Consider the following 22,601-nt stretch of genomic DNA (forward strand, 5'->3'; position numbering starts at 1 on the left):
AATAATATTAATAATAATAATAATATTAATAATAAGAACAGCGTTACATTTATAACACTCATGATCATTACGTCACTACTATAAATAAAATACTTTATTATTCAGATTTATTATTACGTTTAACAACAGTGATATCAATGACAACAACTACTACCAATAATAATAATAATAATAATATTAATAATAATAATAATATTAATAATAAGAACAGCGTTACATTTATAACACTCATGATCATTACGTCACTACTATAAATAATATACTTTATTATTCAGATTTATTATTACGTTTAACAACAGTGATATCAATGACAACAACTACTACCAATAATAATAATAATAATAATATTAATATTAATAATAATAATAACAGCGTTACATTTATAACACTCATGATCATTACGTCACTACTATAAATAATATACTTTATTGTTCAGATTTATTATTACATTTAACAACAGTGATATCAATGACAACAACTACTACCAATAATAATAATAATAATAATAATAATAATAATAATAACAGCGTTACATTTATAACACTCATGATCATTACGTCACTACTATAAATAATATACTTTATTATTCAGATTTATTATTACATTTAACAACAGTGATATCAATGACAACAACTACTACCAATAATAATAATAATAATAATAACAGCGTTACATTTATAACACTCATGATCATTACGTCACTACTGTAAATAATATACTTTTAATAATAATAATAATAATAATAATAATAATAACAGCGTTACATTTATAACACTCATGGTCATTACGTCACTACTGTAAATAATATACTTTTAATAATAATAATAATAATAATAATAATATATATAATAATAACAGCGTTACATTTATAACACTCATGATCATTACGTCACTACTGTAAATAATATACTTTTAATAATAATAATAATAATAATAATAATAATAACAGCGTTACATTTATAACACTCATGATCATTACGTCACTACTGTAAATAATATACTTTTAATAATAATAATAATAATAATAATAATAATAATAATAACAGCGTTACATTTATAACACTCATGATCATTACGTCACTACTGTAAATAATATACTTTTAATAATAATAATAATAATAATAATAATAATAACAGCGTTACATTTATAACACTCATGATCATTACGTCACTACTGTAAATAATATACTTTTAATAATAATAATAATAATAATAATAATAATAATAATAACAGCGTTACATTTATAACACTCATGATCATTACGTCACTACTGTAAATAATATACTTTTAATAATAATAATAATAATAATAATAATAATAATTCACACTGCCCCGCTGTTTACTCTCTAAATATCCGCCCGGCTACGAAACGAGGCGTCAGCCGCTCTGAACGTGAGACGCCATCACGTCGTCGTGCGTGGCGGGTGGGCCGTGCTGTAGTAGCCGCCTGCATTGTTGTTTTAGGGGGGGAAGGAGAAGCCTCGCAAGCAGCAGCTGCGCCTCCTCGTCGCTCGCGGGGGAAGAGAGGGCATCGCTCCTGCTTTTGAATGGCTTTCAGACCCAGTTTCCCCCCGCGGATCACGCTCCGCGCACCGTAGTCTCGGCGCCTGCGGCTCATCCGTGTTCTCCCGAGCTCCGATTCAGCGCCGAAAGCTCCGACTGCGCCCCGTGGATGAGAACACTGTGTACGGATTCACAGCCGCCGAGCAGGCCGTGTCGCCATTGCTTTCTGGAGCTGCTGCTGCTGCTGCCGCTGCTGCCGCCGCCTCTCTTTTCAGCCCGAAGCGACGGGGCTCCGAGGTACTGCGCTTCGACTACACGCCGCACAGCTCAGGCCAGCAGTGTGTGCTGGGGTATACGGGTATGGGGGTCTGGGGGTCTGTGTGTGTGGTGGGAGACTGATCTGATGGTGTGCAGGGCGCCATTTGCTCCTGTACTTTATTATTGTTGAGGGCTCCTCTTGCTCTCGCTTCCCGTGTTGGAGCTCAGCCTGAATCCATAGAGAGGAAATGCAGTGTAGAAATGCAGGGTTTGGGGGTATGTAGTGTGTAGTGTGTAGTTTCCCCGCCCCCCACTACTACTACCACCACCACCACCACCACCATCAACAACAACAGCACCACCAGCAGCAGCACCACCACCACAACACCCTCACACTTTGTGGTGTGAGACACAGCCAGGAACTGTCAGAGCACCAAGGAAACCCTGCCTCCTAACGACTGGTGCTAGGCCCCGTATGGGCTCCTGTAGCCGGGCTGTGCTTGAGTCAAGGTTATTGCTGAAGACCTGGGTGGATGTTCCTTCCTTCATTGGTTCCTTCATTGGTTCCTTCATTGGTTCCTTCATTGGTTCTCATGGGTCTGCAGCTTCGGGAACTCTACACCAGCTTCAGGACTGGGTTCCTGTATAGTTAGCCTCTGATTCTGGCCTACAAAACTGAAGACCTGTTGGCCATGGTCAAAACCTGATCTGTAGGAAGAGCCATTCAGGAGCTTCAGCTGTATATGGCTCAGTTTGACCAGGAGCTGGTGTTGGTGTTGGTGTTGGTGGTGAACTTCATGTAAGGCTTGTGATGGCATGCATGTCCTTCAAAAAGAGGTCCTTAGAACCTTCTAACGGGTGAAAACCGTGGATCTCTAATGCATTGTCCAGAGAACCCTTTGGAGAACCTTAATTTCTTCATTTTCTGAACATAAAAAAACACTAAAATTAAGGTTTAAATTGAACTGAGTGAGTAGTTTGTCCTGAGACTGAGCATCTAATGTGAGCTTAGAAGCGTAACAGCTAACCGAGGCCATCTTCTCCACGTGGATGTTATTTTGCAGAAGGTCTGAAACTGTGGATGGAAGTGTGTTGGAGAATAAACGGATGCTCGGTCGGTTAGCGCCGCAAGTTCTCTGCAGGGTTGATCGGTTGGCTTCTCAACCTTCTGAGTGTTATTAACGCTGATGGGCTCCTAATGCCAATGTCTTTCCGTCTTCCTGCAGCTCTTTAAGGGTCCACCATGAGGAAGAGAGCACGGCATCACAGACCCTCTGCACCGCAGCGGTCGCCCTCGCCCATCAAACCCTCCCCGAACCGGGAGACTCTCACCTACGCACAGGCGCAGCGCATGGTGGAGCTGGAGGTGGACGGCCGGGTGCACCGCATCAGCATCTTCGACAAGCTGGAGGTCGTCGCTGACGACGACCCCACCATCCAGGAGATGATGGAGTGCACCAGCAATAAGGAGAACACGGAGAAGCCTCAGCAGGCCCCCCTGCGCTCTGCTCGCCTCAAAAACAGTCAGCAGAGGAAGACCGCCGCTCTGAACGCCGCTCAGAAGGCTCAGGCGCCTGTCTGCGCTCTCCCGGAGCCCAAGTTCCGCTCCGTGGAGTACAACCTGCCGGCTGTGCCGAGGAGACCCTCGCAGTACTACAAGTACGAGGAGAAGACTTCGGAGGAGCTGGACGAGGAGGTGGAGTACGACATGGACGAGGAGGACTACGCCTGGCTGCACCTGGTCAACGAGAAGAGGAAGAGCGAAGGCTTCAGCCAAGTGTCTCCCAACGTCTTCGAGTTCCTGGTGGACCGCTTCGAGAAGGAATCGTTCTTGGAGAGCCAGGGCCAGCAGGACCCACAGTCGCTGGTGGACGAGGATGCCGTGTGCTGCATCTGCATGGACGGGGAGTGCCAGGACAGCAACGCCATCCTCTTCTGCGACATGTGCAACCTGGCCGTGCATCAGGAGTGCTATGGAGTTCCCTACATTCCCGAAGGCCAGTGGCTGTGCCGCCATTGCCTGCAGTCTCCTTCCCAGCCTGCCGACTGCATCCTCTGCCCCAACAAGGGCGGTGCCGTGAAAAAAACGGAGGACGACCGCTGGGGGCATGTGGTCTGTGCCCTGTGGGTGCCTGAAGTGGGTTTCTCCAACACGGTCTTCATCGAGCCCATCGACGGAGTGGCAAACATCCCCCCTGCTCGCTGGAAACTTACCTGCTACCTCTGCAAGGAGAAGGGCGTAGGCGCCTGCATCCAATGCCACAAAGCCAACTGTTACACCGCCTTCCACGTCAGCTGCGCACAAAAGGCCGGCCTCTTCATGAAGATGGAGCCCATCAAAGAAATAACCGAGGCGGGTGCCCCCACCTTCTCGGTGAAGAAGACGGCCTACTGCGGGGCCCACACCCCCAACGGCTCCCTTAGGAGACCCCTAACCATATACGATGATCCCAAAACCAAAACCAAGAACGGGTTCTGTCAGACGGCGGACAAAAAGAACGGCCGAACGAGGCTGAAAAGGAAGCAGAAGAAGCTGAAGAGCAAGAAGACTGCAGAGCCCGTGGCTGCAGTGCCGGCAACGTCTGTGCCTAGTTTTTCACCTCAACGGTAAGCTTCAGAGGGTCCGAGAGGGGTGAGGATCGGTCTGGGAGTGTGCGACGATGCAGATTGAGATGCTTCATTTTGCTGATGATCCATAATGTATTGATTTATCTAAGCAATAGCTAATTAACATTGCAAAAGTATCCAATCAGCCAAGCCGTGTTTGGTTGATCAGATTTCCCCAGACTTTATTATTTAGTAAACTGGCTTAAACTTCTTAAGTTTTGGTTCTAGACACTTTCCACTGGGTTTTGCCCTGGAATACTGTGTGACTATACACCAATCAGCCATACGATTAGCACCGGTTCATCTACAGTGGATCTACACGTTAGTCAGCCAGTGAACAGTCAGCTCTCAAAGGTGATGTTGGTGTTAAAAGCAGGAATCACTTTGACCAGAAGAACCAAACTGTGAGGTTCTAGACAGTGACTGGGTCATCAGGACATCTCCAGAACGTCAGGCTGCGGTTCTTGTGGGGTGTTCCCGGTATGCAGTGGTCAATACCTACCAAAAGTGCTCCAGGGGAGAACCACCATTGAACTGGCGACAGGGTCAAGGGCGCCCAGGGCTCATTGATTCTTATGGATCTTAAAGGATCTGCTGCTAACGTTAGTTAGTCTTTGTGCCAGATACCACAGCAGGACGCCTTCAGAGGTCTTGAGGAGTCCATGCCTCAAACGGTCAGATCTGTTGTGTTGGTGTAAAGGTGACCTACACAGTATTGGGCAGGAATACAAGTTGTGGGACTTGTCCCATGGTCCTGATGCCCCAGTGATCCCAGGGATCCATCCAAGCTCCATCAATAAGTGTGATGCTGGCTATCTCAGAAGTGGGTTCGCAAAAGTAACGGGAAGGAGCTGACCGCTGGGAGCAAAGTATTGCTAGTAATTCATGACTTTAACTTGATCCTTTGGAAATGTTGACCGCTGAAATGGCTTCGTCTCTTCCACAGGTTAAACACAATCCTTAATCAAGTTTCTCTCCAGAGGAAGAAGGTATTCGTCGAGCTGGTCTTGAACTACTGGACCCTGAAGAGACAATCGCGGAACGGGCTGCCGCTGATCAGGCGGCTTCATTCCAGTTTACAGTCCCAGAAAACCACGCAGCCTGTAAGTCTGCCCGGTCTGGGCCCAGTCACATACACTTCGCTTGACTGAAGCTAAAGCGTTGAGTGACGTCCGCTACTCTGTGGTTCATTTTTTTCAGAAGCACAGTGAGGAGGAGAGCCGGGCGCTTAAGGAGCAGCTCAAGGAGTGGCATCGCTTGAGGCATGACCTTGAGAGAGCCCGGCTACTGCTGGAGCTCATCAGGAAGCGAGAGAAGCTCAAAAGAGAGGAGGTAATGGCATCGGTCACTCGATCAGCTGGCGAGGGTAGATCTGAGCTGTCATTTTTACACAGGTCACCCAATATGGACACCCTCAGGCCTTAGATCTTGTTGTTAGCCAGCACTTCAGGTCTTCACTCTTATTTCCTTTCTAACTACACTATTCTCATGACCTCACTTTTTAATGGGCCCTAAAATAGAGCCCTGTGGGACTCCACAAAATATGTCAAACCACATGGTTACCAAACAATTAGCTGTACGTTCTGAACTATGATCCAAAACTGCATAATAACTAAAAACTAGTGGTATAACGGATCAGAAAACCCACAGTTCGGATTGGATCATGGATGATGAGATGGATTTTGAGTCACAAATCTGAATATTTGGGATTTTGTGGGATTAATTTTAGCATTCAGTTTGTACGTAATTTGTGTCTCTGCGTTGTTTGTGTTAGGGACTTTTATTTTGACCGCCTGTTTTGTTGGTCTTGTCGTTTGCTCCCTCCCAGGGTTTAAGTGGTTAAAACATATGCCATATGTCCAAATATTTCTGGACACTCCTTCTAATGAATGCATTCAGCTACTTTAAGTTGCAACCATTGCTGACACAGATGTGCAAATGCACACACGCAGCTTGTCTAGTCCCTGTAGAGAAGAAGTACTGCCAATAGAATAGGACCCTCTGGAGCAGATAGTAAACATGCACCTATGGGCCCCCCAGCATTGTTCTCTGATAGTGGTGATGGTGATGCTCCATCTAGTACTTTTGTGATAAGGTGAGGTGGTGATCATCCAACATCCTGACATCAAATCCTCACAGCAGTTCTGCTCCAAAATCTAGTAGAAAGTCTTCTTCTCTGGACAGTAGAGACAGTTACTCCAACAAAAGCAGGATTAACTCTTTTAATACCCTTGGTTTCAGAAGAAACAGGTGTCCCAATACTTTTGCCCTTATAATTTATGTAGATAAACAAATAAACCTGGGAGAATTGGTGGGGAGGGTATTAGATTTAGGTTCTGCGTGTTCTAACAGTGTACTTTAGTCTTTTATTGGTCATGTTAGGAGGGTGTTAACCTCCTATTTTGTCTGGACATCTCCACAGATGAAGCTGCAGCAGTCAATTCTGGAGATGCAGCTCACTCCGTTCGCCATTTTGCTAAGGTCTGTGCTGGATCAGCTACAGGAAAAAGACCAGGCCAGGATCTTCGCAGAGCCTGTTAGCATCAAGGAGGTAGGCATGAAGATTTGCATTCTGGAGATACATGGGCCCCTTTTTTCACTGTAGTTACTAAGTCCAATCCACACCATTCCGTGCCCATGAGGCCCCTTTAGACCGTCTACGCCTCGTCCAGCGCTGCCGAGGCCCATGGCTGGCATGCTAGCGCCGCAGCAGCAGCTCTGTAGGACGAGACCCGTGGCTGGCGTATTAGCAGCTCTTGCAGGCTCTAATGCTTAAGCTTTATTATGCTACAGTGCCCTAATGTGTACTACAAGTCCCACAGAAAGGCATTTAATTGGTTCACAACCCCTACCTACCCCTAACGTCCCCTCCTACAGGTAATCTTGTTAATCCAGTGCTCTTAATGTGATAAAAGACCTTTTCTCGTTCCTTTCAGGTGCCTGATTACCTCGACCACATTAAGCACCCCATGGACTTCTCTACCATGAGGAACCGCATAGACGCACAGTGCTACAGGAATCTCGATGAGTTCGAAGCAGATTTTAACCTCATCGTTGCCAACTGCATGAAGTACAACGCCAAGGATACCTACTTCCACCGCGCCGCTGTCAGACTGAGGGATCAGGGCGGGGCCTTGCTCAGGAAGACGCGGCGGCACGTCGAGTGCATCGGCTTCGACTCTGAGAGTGGCATGCATACAGCTGACCTTCCTACTGTTGAAGCACCTACTCCCTTCTCCTGGGAAGAAGGTACACATACTTACACATGCAAAAAAAAAAATATGTGCACATTGTTTTATAGGTTTCCACCTTTGACATGTTTAAGGTGGAAAATGTATGGTTGCTGGCACGCAAAAATCTTATATCTCCAAAATAGCAGCATAATGGGAGAAGGCTAAAAAACATCTGGTCTTTCAATGGAAGTCAATGTAGATAGGTCTTATTCCAGGTCATTTTGATTTGGTCCATTTGTTATGAAATTCTGATACAATGTGAAGAACTGCTGCCAGATTTACAAAAAAAGTGTAAAACAAAGCAAAATGGAGATACAGGGTTTTTGTGATTGACACTAGGCCTCCAAGCACCTAGGAACATCAATCCTGCCTTAGCTGATTTGTCTGCATCTTGAATAAGGGGGAGATGAGCCAATTTAATGTAGTATTTTAGTATTAATTTAGTTTGTGTGTTTTAGGTGTGGTTTTTATTAAGTAATTAATTAATAAAGTAAAAAAATATTCATTACTTATTTATTAATTAATTACACATACAATCTCTATTAAAAGGGACCACAAATGGTTCATCGAGTGTTTCTGTAGAAGAACCACTTTTGTTTCCCTAAAGCTCCATATTTAAGAGAGCTTTTGAGGGCCCCACGTGGTCCCTGTGCTGTCACTATGTTTAGAGGGTCGCTGGTTCGAATCCCGGTCATGCTGCAAGCTAAGGCCCAGAGAGAGCAGCTAGCTAGCTTTCCAATCCAACAGATCCACAGATCGGAGCTCGTCCACAGCAGAAGAGGAACTGCGTCTGTGGTTGAAGGGGCTGAATTTAAAACCTCCACCCAAACCTGTCTGTACGTCTCACCGGAGCTTCCTGACTGAGTTCCCCTCCACTGAATGGTAAGAGCAGACGTACGGACGTCTGGGTGGAGGTTTCAGCTCAGTCAACCATAGGTGCAGGTCCTCAGCCCTCAAACACAGATGCTCCTCCATTGTTTATTAAAAAAATAAGGTGGTTTTGGTTCATTCATTACAAAAGAATTACAACATTCACATTTGTCATATTAGCAAAATAAACATGCTCCCTGTCTGTTCCTTCAGTGGACCGCTTGCTGATCCCAGCCAATCGGCAGCACATGTCCCTTGACGAGCAGCTGAAAGAGCTACTGGAGAAGCTGGACCTGACCACAGCCATGAAGTCCAGCCCATCGCGCAGTAAACGTCTGAAGCTGCTGAAGAAGACCATCAGCGACGTGAGGATGGAGATGAGTCTGAGGAGCAGTCGAACACTCTCCTCTGAGCAGAGGACGGCAGCGGTGGAGCCTTCAGCAGACCCCAGCTCAGCTGAAGAAGGTGAGTTTGAGTTAGACATGCATGTTTTCTTCGTGGTTGCTTGGTTTAAAGCGGCAGTTCGGCTGAAATACTGATCAAACTGCAGCTGTGATTCAGTCAGTTTAGAGATATGTAGCTGCACTGTGTGGACAAAAGTATTGGGACACCTGCTCATTCATGGTTTCTTCTGAAATCAAGGGTATTAGGAGTTGATCCTGCTTTTGTTGGAGTTACTGTCTCTACTGTGCAGGGAGGAGCACAGCTGTGAGCATTTTTTTTTTAATTGCATTTAGTGGCAAAAGTGTTCGTAAGGTCAGGATGAGGTTGGATGATCACCTCCCCACCTCATCGTCCCCAACTCATCCTAAAAGTACTGTATGGAGCTCCACCATCCATCATTCCAGAGAACACAGTTCTTCCACTGCTCCACAGCTCCTCAATGCTGGGGGGCTTTATACCCCTCTATAGCCCACGCCTGGCATTATAAGGCAGCATGGAGCCAATAGGTGCATAAATGTTGATCTGCTCCAGAGAGTCCTGTTCTATTGGCAGTACTTCTCTACAGGGACTAGACTGCTGTATGTGCTGTGTGCATTTGCATATCCATGTCTGCAATGGGTGCATTCATTAGAAGGGGTGTCCACAGATATTAGTATATATCGTGTACATCATATAGATTCAGAAGCCACATATTGCTGATGTCAGGCAAAAACCTTGTATTTCCATTTCCATTTTGTCAAAAACTGATGATGATCAGACTAATCAAAATGCTCCAACAATACTTATATATAATTCTCTTTACATTCACTTCCCTTGAGAGAAAGAAGGTCTTTTCCTTCTCCTGTAAAGCTGACGTATATTTGGATAGACTTTTTTTTGGGAGGTGTTTGGGAGACGGTGATGATCAGACGGTCCATTTGTGATGATTTAGACATGCAGTATAACTAATGCTAATTGGAAAGATGTGCACTTCCATTACTTGGTAGCATCCAATGCGAGAAAAAGGGGACTAAACGGGTCTGAAATAGCAGTTTGACAGCACTGGGGCATTACAAATGGTGTAAATATGGTTTGGCTGAACCATCGCTTTAGTTTAGTCCTATAATAAAACCAAGTAAACCGCTGTCTAAAATTCCTCACAAAGCAGATGTGGGGTTTAATGGAAATCTTGCTTTCTGCCCCCTTTTAGAACCTTTTAGAACCTCGCATTGTAGAGCTTATTGAAAGTCCCTGATGAAACGAGCTTGCCAAACATATGGGCTGATGATGAATAGGAACAACAAATTAAGAGTGTGTGTGTGTGTGTGTGTGTGTGTGTGTGTGTGTGTGTGTGTGTGTGTGTGTGTGTAAAAGTGTATGTGTGTATCTCCGTTATATTAGACAAACCTTTTTCAGCAGCGTGTGGTCTGAGGTGGTTGGGTTCTGTGAAGAACGCAGAGAAGTCTTCAGACTTTGGGACTGCCAGCTGGACTCGGACTAACGCTTGCTCTTGCTGGCTTTGCTGTCGCAGGCCAGATAATAAATTATTTCAAACATAATTTGGCCGAAATACAAATTTACACAGATGTAAACCTCCCAAATTTAGTTGACCTTGAGACCTATTTGGTGTCCACGGTTTGCTGTATTTGGTTTGCATAATAAACTATGCATGTATTAAGCATTTAAGTTGTTCTTTGATGTAAATAATAGTAATTGATTCAAAGGTGTGTCATAAATCTCAGATTAATTTTGTAAATGTTGACGGAAAGCAAAAAGGCTGACGTCGGAGGTGCAGAGGGGCAGAGCCCGGACAGTTTGTGACCATCAGTGGACAATGGACAGGAAATCCAGCCGGCCCCCTTTGCATTAAAAGCTAGCATATGGAAGCACTTCGGCTCCCTTGAGCAAGCAATTTCCAAGCTTCCGCACAGCTTAGAAAGGCTGAAGTGAATTGCAAACTCTATCCCAACTTTTATTGCCAAGGATTTGTGTTGTATTCTGTCGTTAAGGACCAGGTTCAGCTCAGTTACAGCAGCATCCCACATCGGAGATGTCCTACTGACGCCGGGATCGCCGCTGAGAAGGATTTAGTGTTGGTTACTGATGGCAGCTGCTGCCTCTGCTGCTGAACTGGGGAAATTCCTACATGAGATGTTGACGTTTCCACTGTAGCCCCACTGTAAAAGCTTCCAGTTGACTTGCCATATCTCTTCCCTTTGTTCAATCAATAAAAGATACTGGAAGTAAATTAGTAATGGGCTGTTACACATGCTACATCCCATAACTTCATTTGGGAGAAGGACCACGCCCCATCCTCTTGCCCTTTATAAAGCCCTCTTCTCCATCCAACTATGTGCTGAACAATCTTCGCGCCAACCTCCTTCCCCATCACTCACCAAACCAATAAAGGGTCCGGCTTCACACACAGACCCCAGGAAAGCCGACCTGGACTCCAAGCCTCAGGGCATGGTTCACCCTAGCAAATTTCTGTGTAATCGCATCGCAGCCCTTAGAATTGTAATCGAGTCGTGAGGTGTGTAGAGAGTCGCACCTCTAATAAATAGTGAGTGGCTTTGCTTAGGGTGAAAAATGCTCAGATGCAAGCCTACATGCCTATTTACCACCCTGTTACTATGAGGCATGGTGGGGGGGGGGGGCTGACTAGTGTACGATGCTGCAGTGGCTCACAGGAGCTGCCTAGCATAGTGCTGTAACAAGAATGTAGCAAGAAGAATGGCTGGTGTTGCTGTCCTCTCCGTGTCTCCTCGACCTGGTGTGCCTAGTTTGGGTTCTGTTGGATTGTCTGTGTTCACTGATCTTCTTTTATTTTGTTTTTTTCTCCAGGTGACAAATCGGCTCCTCCAAAACTGGAGCCCTCCGACTCTCACCCCCTTCTCCCCAACACTGATGGCCCCTCCGAGCCCCCTACGCTGAAGCCCATCGAGCCCTGCTCCGAGCAGCACCGGGCAGACAAGCTCGACGGCCACCAGGACGCCTTCCCGTCCCGCAAGGAGAACCTGAACGGACACTCGCGAGAACGGCTGCTGCTCGATGCTGATGGCGACGTCAGCGTGGTTGCCACGTCGACCCTGGCTGAGCCCTCCGGTCCGGTAAACAGACGGACGTCAGTGCTTTTCCGTAAGTCTAAAAGCGCGAGCCCCCAGAAGCCTGTGCGTGGGGGGGAAGCCCAGGCAGAGTGTCCTCAGCTGGGCGCCAAGACTTTCCTATCTGTGGTAATCCCCCGCCTGGAGACCCTGCTCCACACCAGGAGGAGAACACGCAGTGCCAGCAGGGGCAGTGAAGGGGAAGAGGAGTTGCCCACCAAACGGCCCAACACTGGTACTGCAGGAGCGCAGCAGTCAGAGCAGGATCCAGACCTTAACTAACTAATACACTGTATATGCATATGCTGTATGTCCAAATGTTTGTGGACCTTTCTTTTAATGAATGCCTTCAGCTATGCGGACAGCTTGTCTGGTCGCTGAATGCAATCAAATCCGCACAGCAATGCTCCATCCTTCAAAATCTAGTAGAAAGCCCTCTTCCCTGGACAGTAGAGACAGTTGCTCCAACAAAAGCAGGATCAACTCTTTTTAATACCCTTGATTTCAGAAGAAACGATCGATGAGAAGGTATCCCAATACTTTTGTCCATATAGTTTATGTATGTATAGGTATATCATTGTGCAGATGTCTTTAGGTTGGGTTAGGGTTGGAGACAAAGTCTGCATCTGATCCGGGCCGGAGCGCTGCTGCTGCTACTGCACTATGGAGGTCTGGTGGTGGAGCTGCAGGAGAACAGGAGAACCTCTCTCCAGAACTGCTGCTGTGTAACACTGCAGAACCCATAGAGTCATATTAGTGTAAAGTCCTGTAGTGTTACTCTACCGCCTCTACAGCCCACATGCTGCTCCACCTTCAGCTCAAGCTTCTGGAGCTCTCAGCTTGTCCAGAAATGCATGTGTACAGCTGTCCATGAAGGAGCGCTCAAAGCATGATTTGTATTTACTGCGGTGGTGTAAAACTACACTCTCCATCTGTAAGGAGAAGTGAATCAGACACTAGATGGACAAAAGTATTGGGACACAACTTCTGAATTCAAGGCTTCAAAAGAGTTTTCTCTTTTCTACTAGCTTCAGGAACATTGCTGTGAGTGTTTTGATTGCATTAAGCACCACTCCAACTCATCATCCCAATCTTCCCAACTTGACCCAAAGGTACTGGATGAAGCACCACCATCCATCATTCCACAGCTCAATGCTGGGGGGGCTTTATACCCCTCTAGCCCACGCCTTGCATGGCATTATTATTAGACATGGTGCCAATAGTCCTGTTCTAATTTAAAATAGCTGAATGCATTCATTAGAAGTGGTGTCCACAAACATTTGGACAATGGGTGTAACCATTCCAAATGGCTCATTTTAATGCTGTGTGTGTTTTAAAGTAGGCCTATTGTACTGATTGTACTTATTTATCAGTAATTTTAAGGTACAGTAGGTACCAAACATTTGGATATCTCCTACTACTTGGTCTCTAATGGTCTCTTGTTATTTTGCCAGCAAATTTGCTCATTGCTCAAGTCCTCCTCAGGTGGCCCAGGACTGTTGCACAGTACTGTAAATGGATGGCATACAGTGCACTAGGAAAAAAACCGAAGCCCAGAGTCAGTCTGATAGTGAAGGCGGCGGGGGAAAAGGGCATCAAACGAAAGCGTAGTATTCAGACTTCAGCCGGCTTGCAGGCTGCAATTTGTTTCCCCTCAGGCCTGTTCTGCGATGCTCACTGCAGGGTCTTTTATGCATGTTAACTTGCTCACGCTCGCTCTCTCTCTCTCTCTCTTGTTCGTTCTTTCTTTCTCAGGCCTGTCGAATGGTTTTGTTCTGGAGCAGCAGAAGAAGTTGAGTCCCAGCAGGAAGCAGGAGTCCCGCCGCAGGTGTGCTTCAGAATCCAGCATCTCCTCCAGCAGCAGTCTGCTGGGTACCGCAAGGTACACACACACACACACACACACACACACACACACACACACACACACACACACACACACACATAAACACCCCCACAAAATCACAGACACCCACTCCAAATTGCCCATATGGAGTGTAGTACGGCTGTAGCGAGAGGCTTTGAGCTGGGAGGACTGTCCCATCAGCTGTGCCGCACCCTCTCTTTATGGCAGCCGGACTTTCTTTCAAGCTCTCCATTAAACACAATGATGGACACTTCAGCCTAGGTCTCAGACCAACCCAAACAGCTGTATTCCCAAAGCTCCTGAGGATGAGGGCTGTCCCAAACCGACCCAGGCCTTTTTAAAGGGTAGAGTCGCTGCTTTTAAGGTTCCGATCCTTAGGTTTGCTGTAGCTGTAGGCATCTGGCGTCCTCTGGGCACCATTGATGGACCTGATCCTCCGAGCAGACAAGGGCTTCGTCCAGAAACTTTTGCTACTCCTCCTCCTTTCCTATGAAGGTGGGGGAATCGAGGAGAGGAGAGAAGGAGCAGTAATTGGGAAGATGGGACAGCTGATCCCTTTTAGATATGATGTTGGCTGCTGATGAACTGAGCCAGTCACAACACTCGCATTCAGCACACCCCTAGTACTGCCCAGCCAATCACAGTTATTGCGTAGAGCAGCACATTTACGACAGTGATATGATATAAAACATATATATATAAAATAAAATATATAAATGCCAGCTTAGTTTCAATATAAGCCAGGTTTAATTAAGCAGGGGAGCGTGTTAGTTTATCTAAAATGATTGCTTTACTGATAATTGCATTAGATAAGTAATATTAGTTCATATATACGTTTATGACTTGCTGCCTTCTCCATTTCCTGTGGTCTGGTTTGGTAGAAAAAAACAGTAACTTTTGGGGTTTCTAGACGCAGACAAGGCCTTGCACGCCTCCTATGACGTCGGGGTGTGGACCCCGCTACTGTAGAGCGCCTAAAGCGTCTGTGTATTGCGTTTAACCCCTTAAACCCTAAGTTCATGATTGCGTTATTAATGCTAAAGCAAAATCTACTCTAAACCAGATTTTGTGGAGTCCCACAGGGTTCTATTTGAGGGCCTGTGAAATTGATGTAAATTATGACCATATGATTATGAAGTGTAGGCTTGTGTACAGTATAGTGATTTAGAGGGCTTAAGGATTGGTGATGATTCAGTTTAATCAGACACCTGCTAGTTTCTGATCAAAAACATACTTTACAAAATATATATATTAATTTTTCCCCCATTTCCAGTGCACTTCAAACTCCATATCTAAATGGCTCTTTATTATAGAGTTTAATGTTTATCTGCAACCTTTTAAGCCCTCCAGCATCCGCACTTGAGAGTGGAGCACAACCTAGCGGCAGATAATGTACCATACACTCCGGACGCAGGTGGTTTTCAGGGCTCTGTGCTAATTGGACTTCAATCCCACATTCGTTCTCGCTTGGCTTAGCTTTCCCTTCATGCTCTATACGGTTTATACACTTCACCTGAAAGATGGTCTGTGTTGCAGAATTGTGGCCGTACGTAGCTATGCTGAGTTGCTGTGCCTGTTCAGCCCAAACTAATGGGTTCCTCAGCTCAGTAGCATGCAGCCAGTTGCCAGGCCCAGTAGGAAATAACTCCTTGACTATAGGAGACAGTAGGCTGTTTCTGCAGTCTGTCTGTAGCAGTCGGTCACTTCATAATGCTGTCGTTAGCAACACTAGTGGAGGGTACTGGGAAGTATAAGGTGTTTCCATGAGTGTGTTTAGTGGTCAGTGATGGTAAAATATTGAGATTTTATTGATGTTCAGAAGCAAATTCACAGTAAACAGTACCTTCAGTTGCTGAGGCAGTAATTCAGTAGTGGCCCCCAACATGCATTTTTTTACATTGAGATGCACAGATGCAGCTAGGGATGCACCGAATATTCGACAACCGACAAAAAACACTTAACTTATACCGAGCTGTGATGTTTGTGATGACGTGATTAAATCCCAACCAGCGTAGAGGGAGGCGCACCTTTTGTAAATGCAGCAAACGATATGAGAATGTGTGGAAGTAATTGAAATGGTCCCAGAACGACCCAAGAACTTGGCATTTAATTTATGCAAAGTGGCAAAATTATTAAAACCTACATCCCTAAAATGCCCTATTGCTTAATGTGTTTAGAAATTTTCTAATTGAACATTTTGGAAACAGTAAATGTGGGTAGTTGGTGTCAGACTGTTCTTATTACCAGTAAATAAATAAATAAATTTCTTATACTGGGAAAAAAAAATGATCTAGGTGCATTAGGGGGCAGTGGTGGCTCAGCGGTTAGAGCTCCGGGCTATTGATGACAGGGTTGTTGGTTCGATACCCGGGCTCAGCAAGCTGCCGCTGTTGGTCCCTTGAGCAAGGCCCTTCACCCTCTCTGCTCCCCAGGTGCTGGAGTTGGCTGCCCACCGCTCTGGGGGGGGTGTGTGTTCACTGCCCCTAGTTCACTAGTGTGTGTGTTTACTACCACAGATGGGTCAAATGCGGAGGGCTCATTTCTCTGTACATAGAACAATGACAAATATGTGCACCTTATCAGGCGTATTGGAGGAAGGCATTCAAAACGCTACATGACCGGAATAGGAAAACACTGTTATGCCTGTTATCCTGTATGTTGTCCAATCATCTGTCTCAATAATAAAGCTTGGATTAAAGATCAGATCCAGTGTCCTTTGGAGCGCTGTGTAGTTCATACACTTTTCAGCCCCTCTTCATTACCCAGATATGCATAGCTGTGCATTATCTGGACAGTGAGCTGAGCCAGATATCGAAATTGCTTCTATTTCTATATTTATTTTTGCGGGGCCAGATCTGTCTGAGAGAGCAATGAGATTTCCACTGAGCTAAAAGGGGTTGGCGCATTCAGAAATCGGATCTAGTGAATTTCACGAGACTTGTTGGTGCAGCGGTGTCTCCTATTGCATACAGAACCACGCTGGAGTTCAGTGAGCTCTTCAGAACCTCCCGTTCTTTCACTAATGTGTGGAAGAAAGGCCGACTGCAGGACTAGGGACTTGAGTTTATACGTCATGGATGGCAAAGGGTCTGGTTTACTAGATATCGGATCATACAGTGTTTGATGGCCATGGCAGGCTCCTGTACTGTACTTAGCAGCGTCATTGCAGTTCATTCAGACGGGCTCGCTGTACTCCTTTCTAAATGTAAGGCTGAGTATCTTCTTCCTCCCTGTAACATCAAAACCGTTCTGTGGCTGATGTTGATTGGGTTATATACTGAGACAGAGTCAGGTCAGTGTTCAGCAAGACTGTAGAAACCTCTGCAGCTCTGTCCTGGACTTCAGTGTTGGGCTATTCATCATGTATCATCATCACTGTATCAGCATCACCGCTTTCTCTCCCTGTCTCTCTTCAGCAGCATCCCTCTGAGTTTCCCAAAGTGTGGAAAGGGGAAGCCGGCACTCGTCCGAAGAAACACTGTGGATGACAAAAGCGAGCTCATCGCTTGCATTGAGACTGGCAACTTCGCCAAAGCCGCTAGACTCGCTGCTGGTGAGTAGGTAGCTGGGCATGTGCCAGTGGCTGCAGTAGTAGGCAGTGTGTTCACACTTTGGAGAGTGTGTGTGTGTGTGTGTGTGTGTGTGTGTGTGTGTGTGTGTGTGTGTTAGGTAAGTGGACATGCTTACAAATCGTCCATTAGAAACGGTGGTCTTGAAGGCATGCTTGTTTACCATCAGCACTGCTCATAGAGAGCCAGAGTCAGAAAATACCCCGCCCTCGTTTTCATAGATAACGTGTGAGTGGGTTATTATATTATATTAAGATATTTATTATTTTATGGCTCTGGTAGTCAGAAAAGTGTGGTGTTCACTTTAGTGAGATCGGGTCATTTTTTGAATCTGCAAAAAAAGTAATAAAGTAAATTTCTTTTCCCCATTATAAAAGACTGTAATCCAGTCTCCCATCTGTGGTGGATTTGGTTGATGTAATCGGTGTAATTGATCAATTACTTTGAGGAAGTGAGTTTAAAAAAATACAAATAAATGAAAAATTACTGAAGAACTGAACTAACAGGACTAAAAAGGACTGTCCCGATTTCTGCTGTTTTGGCGTATTTGTCCCTTATCTTTCAGATTATGAGATAACGTGTGTGTGTGTGTGTGTGTGTGTGTGTGTGTGTGTGTGTGTGTGTGTGTGTGTGTGTGTGTGTGTTAAAGTTGGTGTGCTGTGTTGAGGCATGGCTCCTGGACGTGTTCTGCTCTGTTTGCAGTGAACCCTCATAACTGTGTTCTCGTTATTCCTGCTTCTGTAGAGGTTGGCAGCAGCAATATATGGATGCCTGCTACTGCTGCAACAGTTGTTCTGGAACCTCTAAAACTAGTTTGGGCAAAATGTAGCGGATACCCCTCATACCCTGCCTTGGTGAGTGTGAGCATGCTTGTCTGCTAACTGACCATGTTTCTCTCCGTTCTCAGCGCCCCATTTCCCCCATGCAGGGAGCTGACCAAGGAGGGCGATACCTGCCGCACACGCATACATACAACCATACATACATACATCCATACTCCCTCACTGCCCACTGTAATGAGGGCTCTAAGGAGATTTTCTGCATGTGTTTATTTCATTAATGTCAGTGAATGGGTGGGCAATATGGTAAGAATACAACTTGGAAAATCAACGGCGAAAATGTAATTTATTTGTTTAAAAAAAAAAAATCTGTACTCCAAAGAAGGGATGCATTGGTATGGGAATTTTGGGCCTAGGCAAATATCCAGGTTATTGTTGCTTATATTATTATATCTATTATTTTTTATTTTTAAGAAATTACTTTTCACACACAAAAAAATGCACATTTAAGTATTATAAGCACCCATCTCACACTAAAAGCAAGGAATTGTAGACAGATATCCTATTACTTGGCTTTGTTTTTTTGGGGGGGTGGTGGGGGGGGGGGGTGTATGGCATGTGCATATCTATGGATGCCTTTGCTTTTTTTATTTTTTAAATTAACTTTATATTTGTATTATTTTTACTGCTAACTATATATTTGTTTTTATTTTACACAATTAATTCAGCACTAGCAGTACCCATCTCACAATCAAAGTGGGCCTATGCAAATAAATAAATAAATAAATATATATGTGCGTGAAAAGGGGAGATGTATATATTTTCATGTGCATTTCTATAAATGCCTTTACTATTTTGCTGAATTTTATATTTTATTATTTTTGTGTACATTTTTTCATATACACACTTAAATTGCATTAAACAAAATGAATAACTGGTAACAAACATGGCTTAGGAATTTAACTTTACTTAAAATGTTTTAAATATTTTAAATGTTTTTCCTTAATTCCCATTTTATAAGTTATCAGATTTTATTACTTACTTCGTTGCAGCTTCCAGGGCTGCTTTGTAGAGCAGATATATACAGCATTATGAGCAGAATTGCTTTTAGCCAATCTTGGCTGCAATCAGTAGCTGTATGAAATTCTGAAATTCTGTTATATATATATATATATATATTATAAATATATATAATATATATTTTTATCTTAAGCCATTCTCTTTGTCTGCTGATACTGACATAATTCCCGTATCGTTGTGCATCCCTGCAGAAAACCGTGTCTTAATGTCATTTTTTAATGACTATGAGAACACTGACATATTGTCCACCCCTGAGATGAGAGTATGTGTAAACATTCTGGGACATGGTGCATTTCTCCATCCACTAGGTGGCAGCGCTCTACCTCTAAAGAGATCAGCTGACCATTTCAAACACTTCTCAATAATAAACCCCTGTGCCTTTAATGGACTCTGGCCATTTGCGCGCAACTTGCTGCCTCTGCGCCTCTGTAGCGGTCGGCCCTTGAAGAAGAGATTCCCCGCTGATTTCACCCGTTGAGTTTGTAACCAGTATAATTTTGTTTCTTGTAGATAATCGACCCTCACATGCCCCGGGTGGGCTGCCATCACAACGGGGTGTCCATTCCGACCCCCCCTCTCGATGTGCTCAGGATCGGAGAGCAGATGCAGTACAAGTCCGAAGAGAAGCTCTTCCTCGTTCTCTTCTTCGACAACAAGCGCAGCTGGTGAGATTTCAGGGGACCTTAGCTAGCTCTCAGCCTTTGTTGCATTGCCAGGCTGCTAGCAGTGTTGGGAATAGCTGCAAATGTTAGATTTGAGGGTAATAAAAGTTCAAAAGAGCTGAAATCGTATATTTTATATTGTGGCTACATAGAAAATCTGTTATTCGATCTTTATTAACATCATATACAATTAAAATGATCAATATATCCAATATATGAAAACATTTAAGCGTGTCACCAGTTAAATCCCAAGCTTGATAAATTCTAGACTCCTCAAACCTTGTGTTTAACAGCCACAGGCCTCTCAGTGGCCTCAGGCTCCTTTTTCGTGATTCGCTTAGAAGGTAAGAGAAATGATCCACCCTGTCATAACCATGAAATATTGTATCTCCAGGCAATGGCTTCCTAAATCCAAAATGGTTCCTCTTGGCATCGACAAGACCATCGACAAGATCAAAATGATGGAGGGACGCACCTCGGCCATCCGCAAGGCTGTACAGATCGCCTTCAGCCGGGCGATGAACCACCTGAGCCGAGTTCAGGACGAGCCCACCAGTGACCTTAGTGACCTCGACTAGCCTGCTCTCTCAGCACGGCTCAGCAGCTCCGCGCAGGGGGCAGGTTTCCGAAAACAAACAGCCTTAGTGTTCGTCCTGCCGGCCTGGCGCTTACTCAGAGGTGCTTTGGGGGGTGTTCCACTATCCAGGGTCTCTCGCTTTTTTGCGGTTAATCACTTCGGACTCGTAGCTCATTTAAAGATGCGAGGACCGTCAAAGACTTTCCGTTAATGCAGTGCTTTGTCATGGTCACGCTCAAAAACGGGAGCTTTACAGAAGAAGGAAAATAAATGCTTAACTGGACGGCAAGGCAAAATAAATAAATAAATAATAAATACTCAAGGTCATTTTGGAGCATTTCTATTGGTCCATTCATCATAATTTATCATTCTGACGCACTAAAAAAAAACCCAGCTGTCAGATTTATAGTATACCAACAAGTAAAGAGAGAAAAAAAGGTACTATGTACATAGTACACATATGTAGTATTATATCATAATTAATATGTAATTACATTGGGAGCACAGCAAATGACTCTAATGATAACTCTGATAGCCTGAGCCCAGAGTCGTCACATTTGTAGTAATGTAGGAAAAGGAGGGGTGGGTTGGAGGGGTGGGTTGGGGGGGGGGGGGGGGTTGGGTTGGGTCGGGTCTTGAACCTCCAGCTAAATCGAGAAATCCTGCTTTGTGAAATACCCCCTCGATGTGCCTTCCAAGCCTCCGTGTGAACCTGCCGCCTGTCCGCTGCCTCTCCGCTCTTCTTCGTCCTGCTGCTGCTGCGTTGAGTGTGTGGAGGGGTTTGAGCAGTTCTTCCTCACTGTGCCGAGTGACCACCGAGTGACCGCTGCCACTCACCACCTCCTGTCACGCCGTTCATGACTCCACCTAACATTTTCATTTCCACGTATTTAAGGAACTGTGTATATAACTGTAAATGACCCCCCCATGCTAACTTATTCTGTAGAGTTACCGCAGTGGGTACTGTACATTCACTTCTCTCTCTCTCTCTCATTTTATTTTATTTTTAAATATAAAGTAGTATTTATACTTTTTTTTTTTTTAATTTCTTTTTTTTTTTCTTTGATTAATTACTGAATTACCTTCAGCATCCCCTTGTCTTCCTCACTGATGCAGGAAAAACGTGAATTGTGAAGCTCATGCAGGAAAGGATGCAAGATCAGGGCTTGAACACAATGTGAGACCTTTCTTTCTTTCTTTCTTTCTTTCTTTCTTTTTTTTCTTTTTTTTTTTTCTTTTTTTTTGTTTAAATTATTGAAGTTTATAAACATAAACTTCCCTTTTGGTATTAACTGTTTTTTGTAACCAGTAATGTTTTTTACAACCGTTTTAGCGCCATTTTGTTCTGATATATTTATATAACTAAATATATATATCTGTATTCTTCAGATTCACACACACAAAGTCTTGTTGTTATGGAAACTGAACGTGCTTTGTTCTCATGAAACCAAAAGAAAAGAAATGCTGCCCAGACATTTCCATTTTTATGCTTTTTCTTTATTATAATTTTTATTTGTATTTTTGTTTTGTTTGTTTGTGTCGTTTGTTCCGTTTTGCTTAAGCTGACTGTTTGCTTGTGTTTTTGGGACCTTCATGATCATTGTGGAATAATGTGCCTGTGTTTTTATTTATTGTGAAGAAATGGGTAAAAATGGGTATCTGCATTGACTTTATATTAAGTGGGAAAGAAAGAATTGAGTCTGTAGTCATTGATGGCACATTCCGGCAGATTTCTATTGGTTGCCTTTTATTATTAATTAGATTTTTTTGTTTTACTGTTTAGTGAAAGAATTCATTACATTCATTTAGTTGTAATCTGGGTAGCAAAGGGTAGATGTTTGGATAGCTTTTTATACGTTAGAGAAGTTCCTTTTATTGGATAACAGAACGGTTGCTGGAATTTTCCTTTTTTTTTGTTTTGTTTTTTTTTGTCTTTCTATTCTTTTTTTATAGACACACTGATAATAAAACAGACAAAACATATGAACCACAAAAGAGTCCTCAGTTTTTCTTTGTCAGGTGTCAATGAATAAAATAATAAAAAGGAAAATAAATAATAAAATTGTGA

The 22,601-nt window shown here is 44.2% G+C and overlaps 1 protein-coding gene across 3 annotated transcripts; it reads left to right on the forward strand.

The window, feature by feature from the left end:
• The first annotated feature begins 1,357 nt into the window (after positions 1-1,357).
• On the forward strand, positions 1,358-21,108 carry brd1a (bromodomain containing 1a). 3 transcript variants are annotated; one of them, XM_072673264.1, is made up of 13 exons: positions 1,358-1,801; positions 2,989-4,369; positions 5,316-5,472; positions 5,570-5,701; positions 6,792-6,920; positions 7,306-7,618; positions 8,686-8,937; positions 11,740-12,234; positions 13,755-13,881; positions 17,283-17,419; positions 18,180-18,289; positions 19,805-19,959; positions 20,351-21,108. In XM_072673264.1, exons 2-13 carry the CDS (start codon positions 3,006-3,008, stop codon positions 20,532-20,534), a joined length of 3,555 nt encoding a protein of 1,184 aa, XP_072529365.1. In that variant the 5' UTR covers positions 1,358-1,801; positions 2,989-3,005; the 3' UTR covers positions 20,535-21,108. The 3 variants fall into 3 exon arrangements, with proteins under 3 accessions (XP_072529365.1, XP_072529366.1, XP_072529367.1); XM_072673265.1 differs by having other exon boundaries at positions 1,359-1,801; positions 17,286-17,419; XM_072673266.1 differs by having other exon boundaries at positions 1,360-1,801; positions 11,740-12,033.
• The last annotated feature ends 1,493 nt before the right edge of the window (positions 21,109-22,601 follow it).

This window comes from Salminus brasiliensis, chromosome 2, assembly GCF_030463535.1.
Source record: "Salminus brasiliensis chromosome 2, fSalBra1.hap2, whole genome shotgun sequence".
NCBI classification, from domain to species: Eukaryota; Metazoa; Chordata; class Actinopteri; order Characiformes; family Bryconidae; genus Salminus; species Salminus brasiliensis.

What these genes read in the sequence shown, in the direction of transcription:
- brd1a (XM_072673264.1), top strand. Translation starts at nt 3,006, where the DNA reads ATGAGGAAGAGAGCACGGCATCACAGACCCTCTGCACCGCAGCGGTCG. An exon ending in TCCCTTCTCCTGGGAAGAAG is followed by an intron (nt 7,619 to 8,685) that starts GTACACATACTT and finishes CTGTTCCTTCAG; the next exon opens with TGGACCGCTTGCTGATCCCA. An exon ending in AGTCTGCTGGGTACCGCAAG is followed by an intron (nt 13,882 to 17,282) that starts GTACACACACAC and finishes GTCTCTCTTCAG; the next exon opens with CAGCATCCCTCTGAGTTTCC.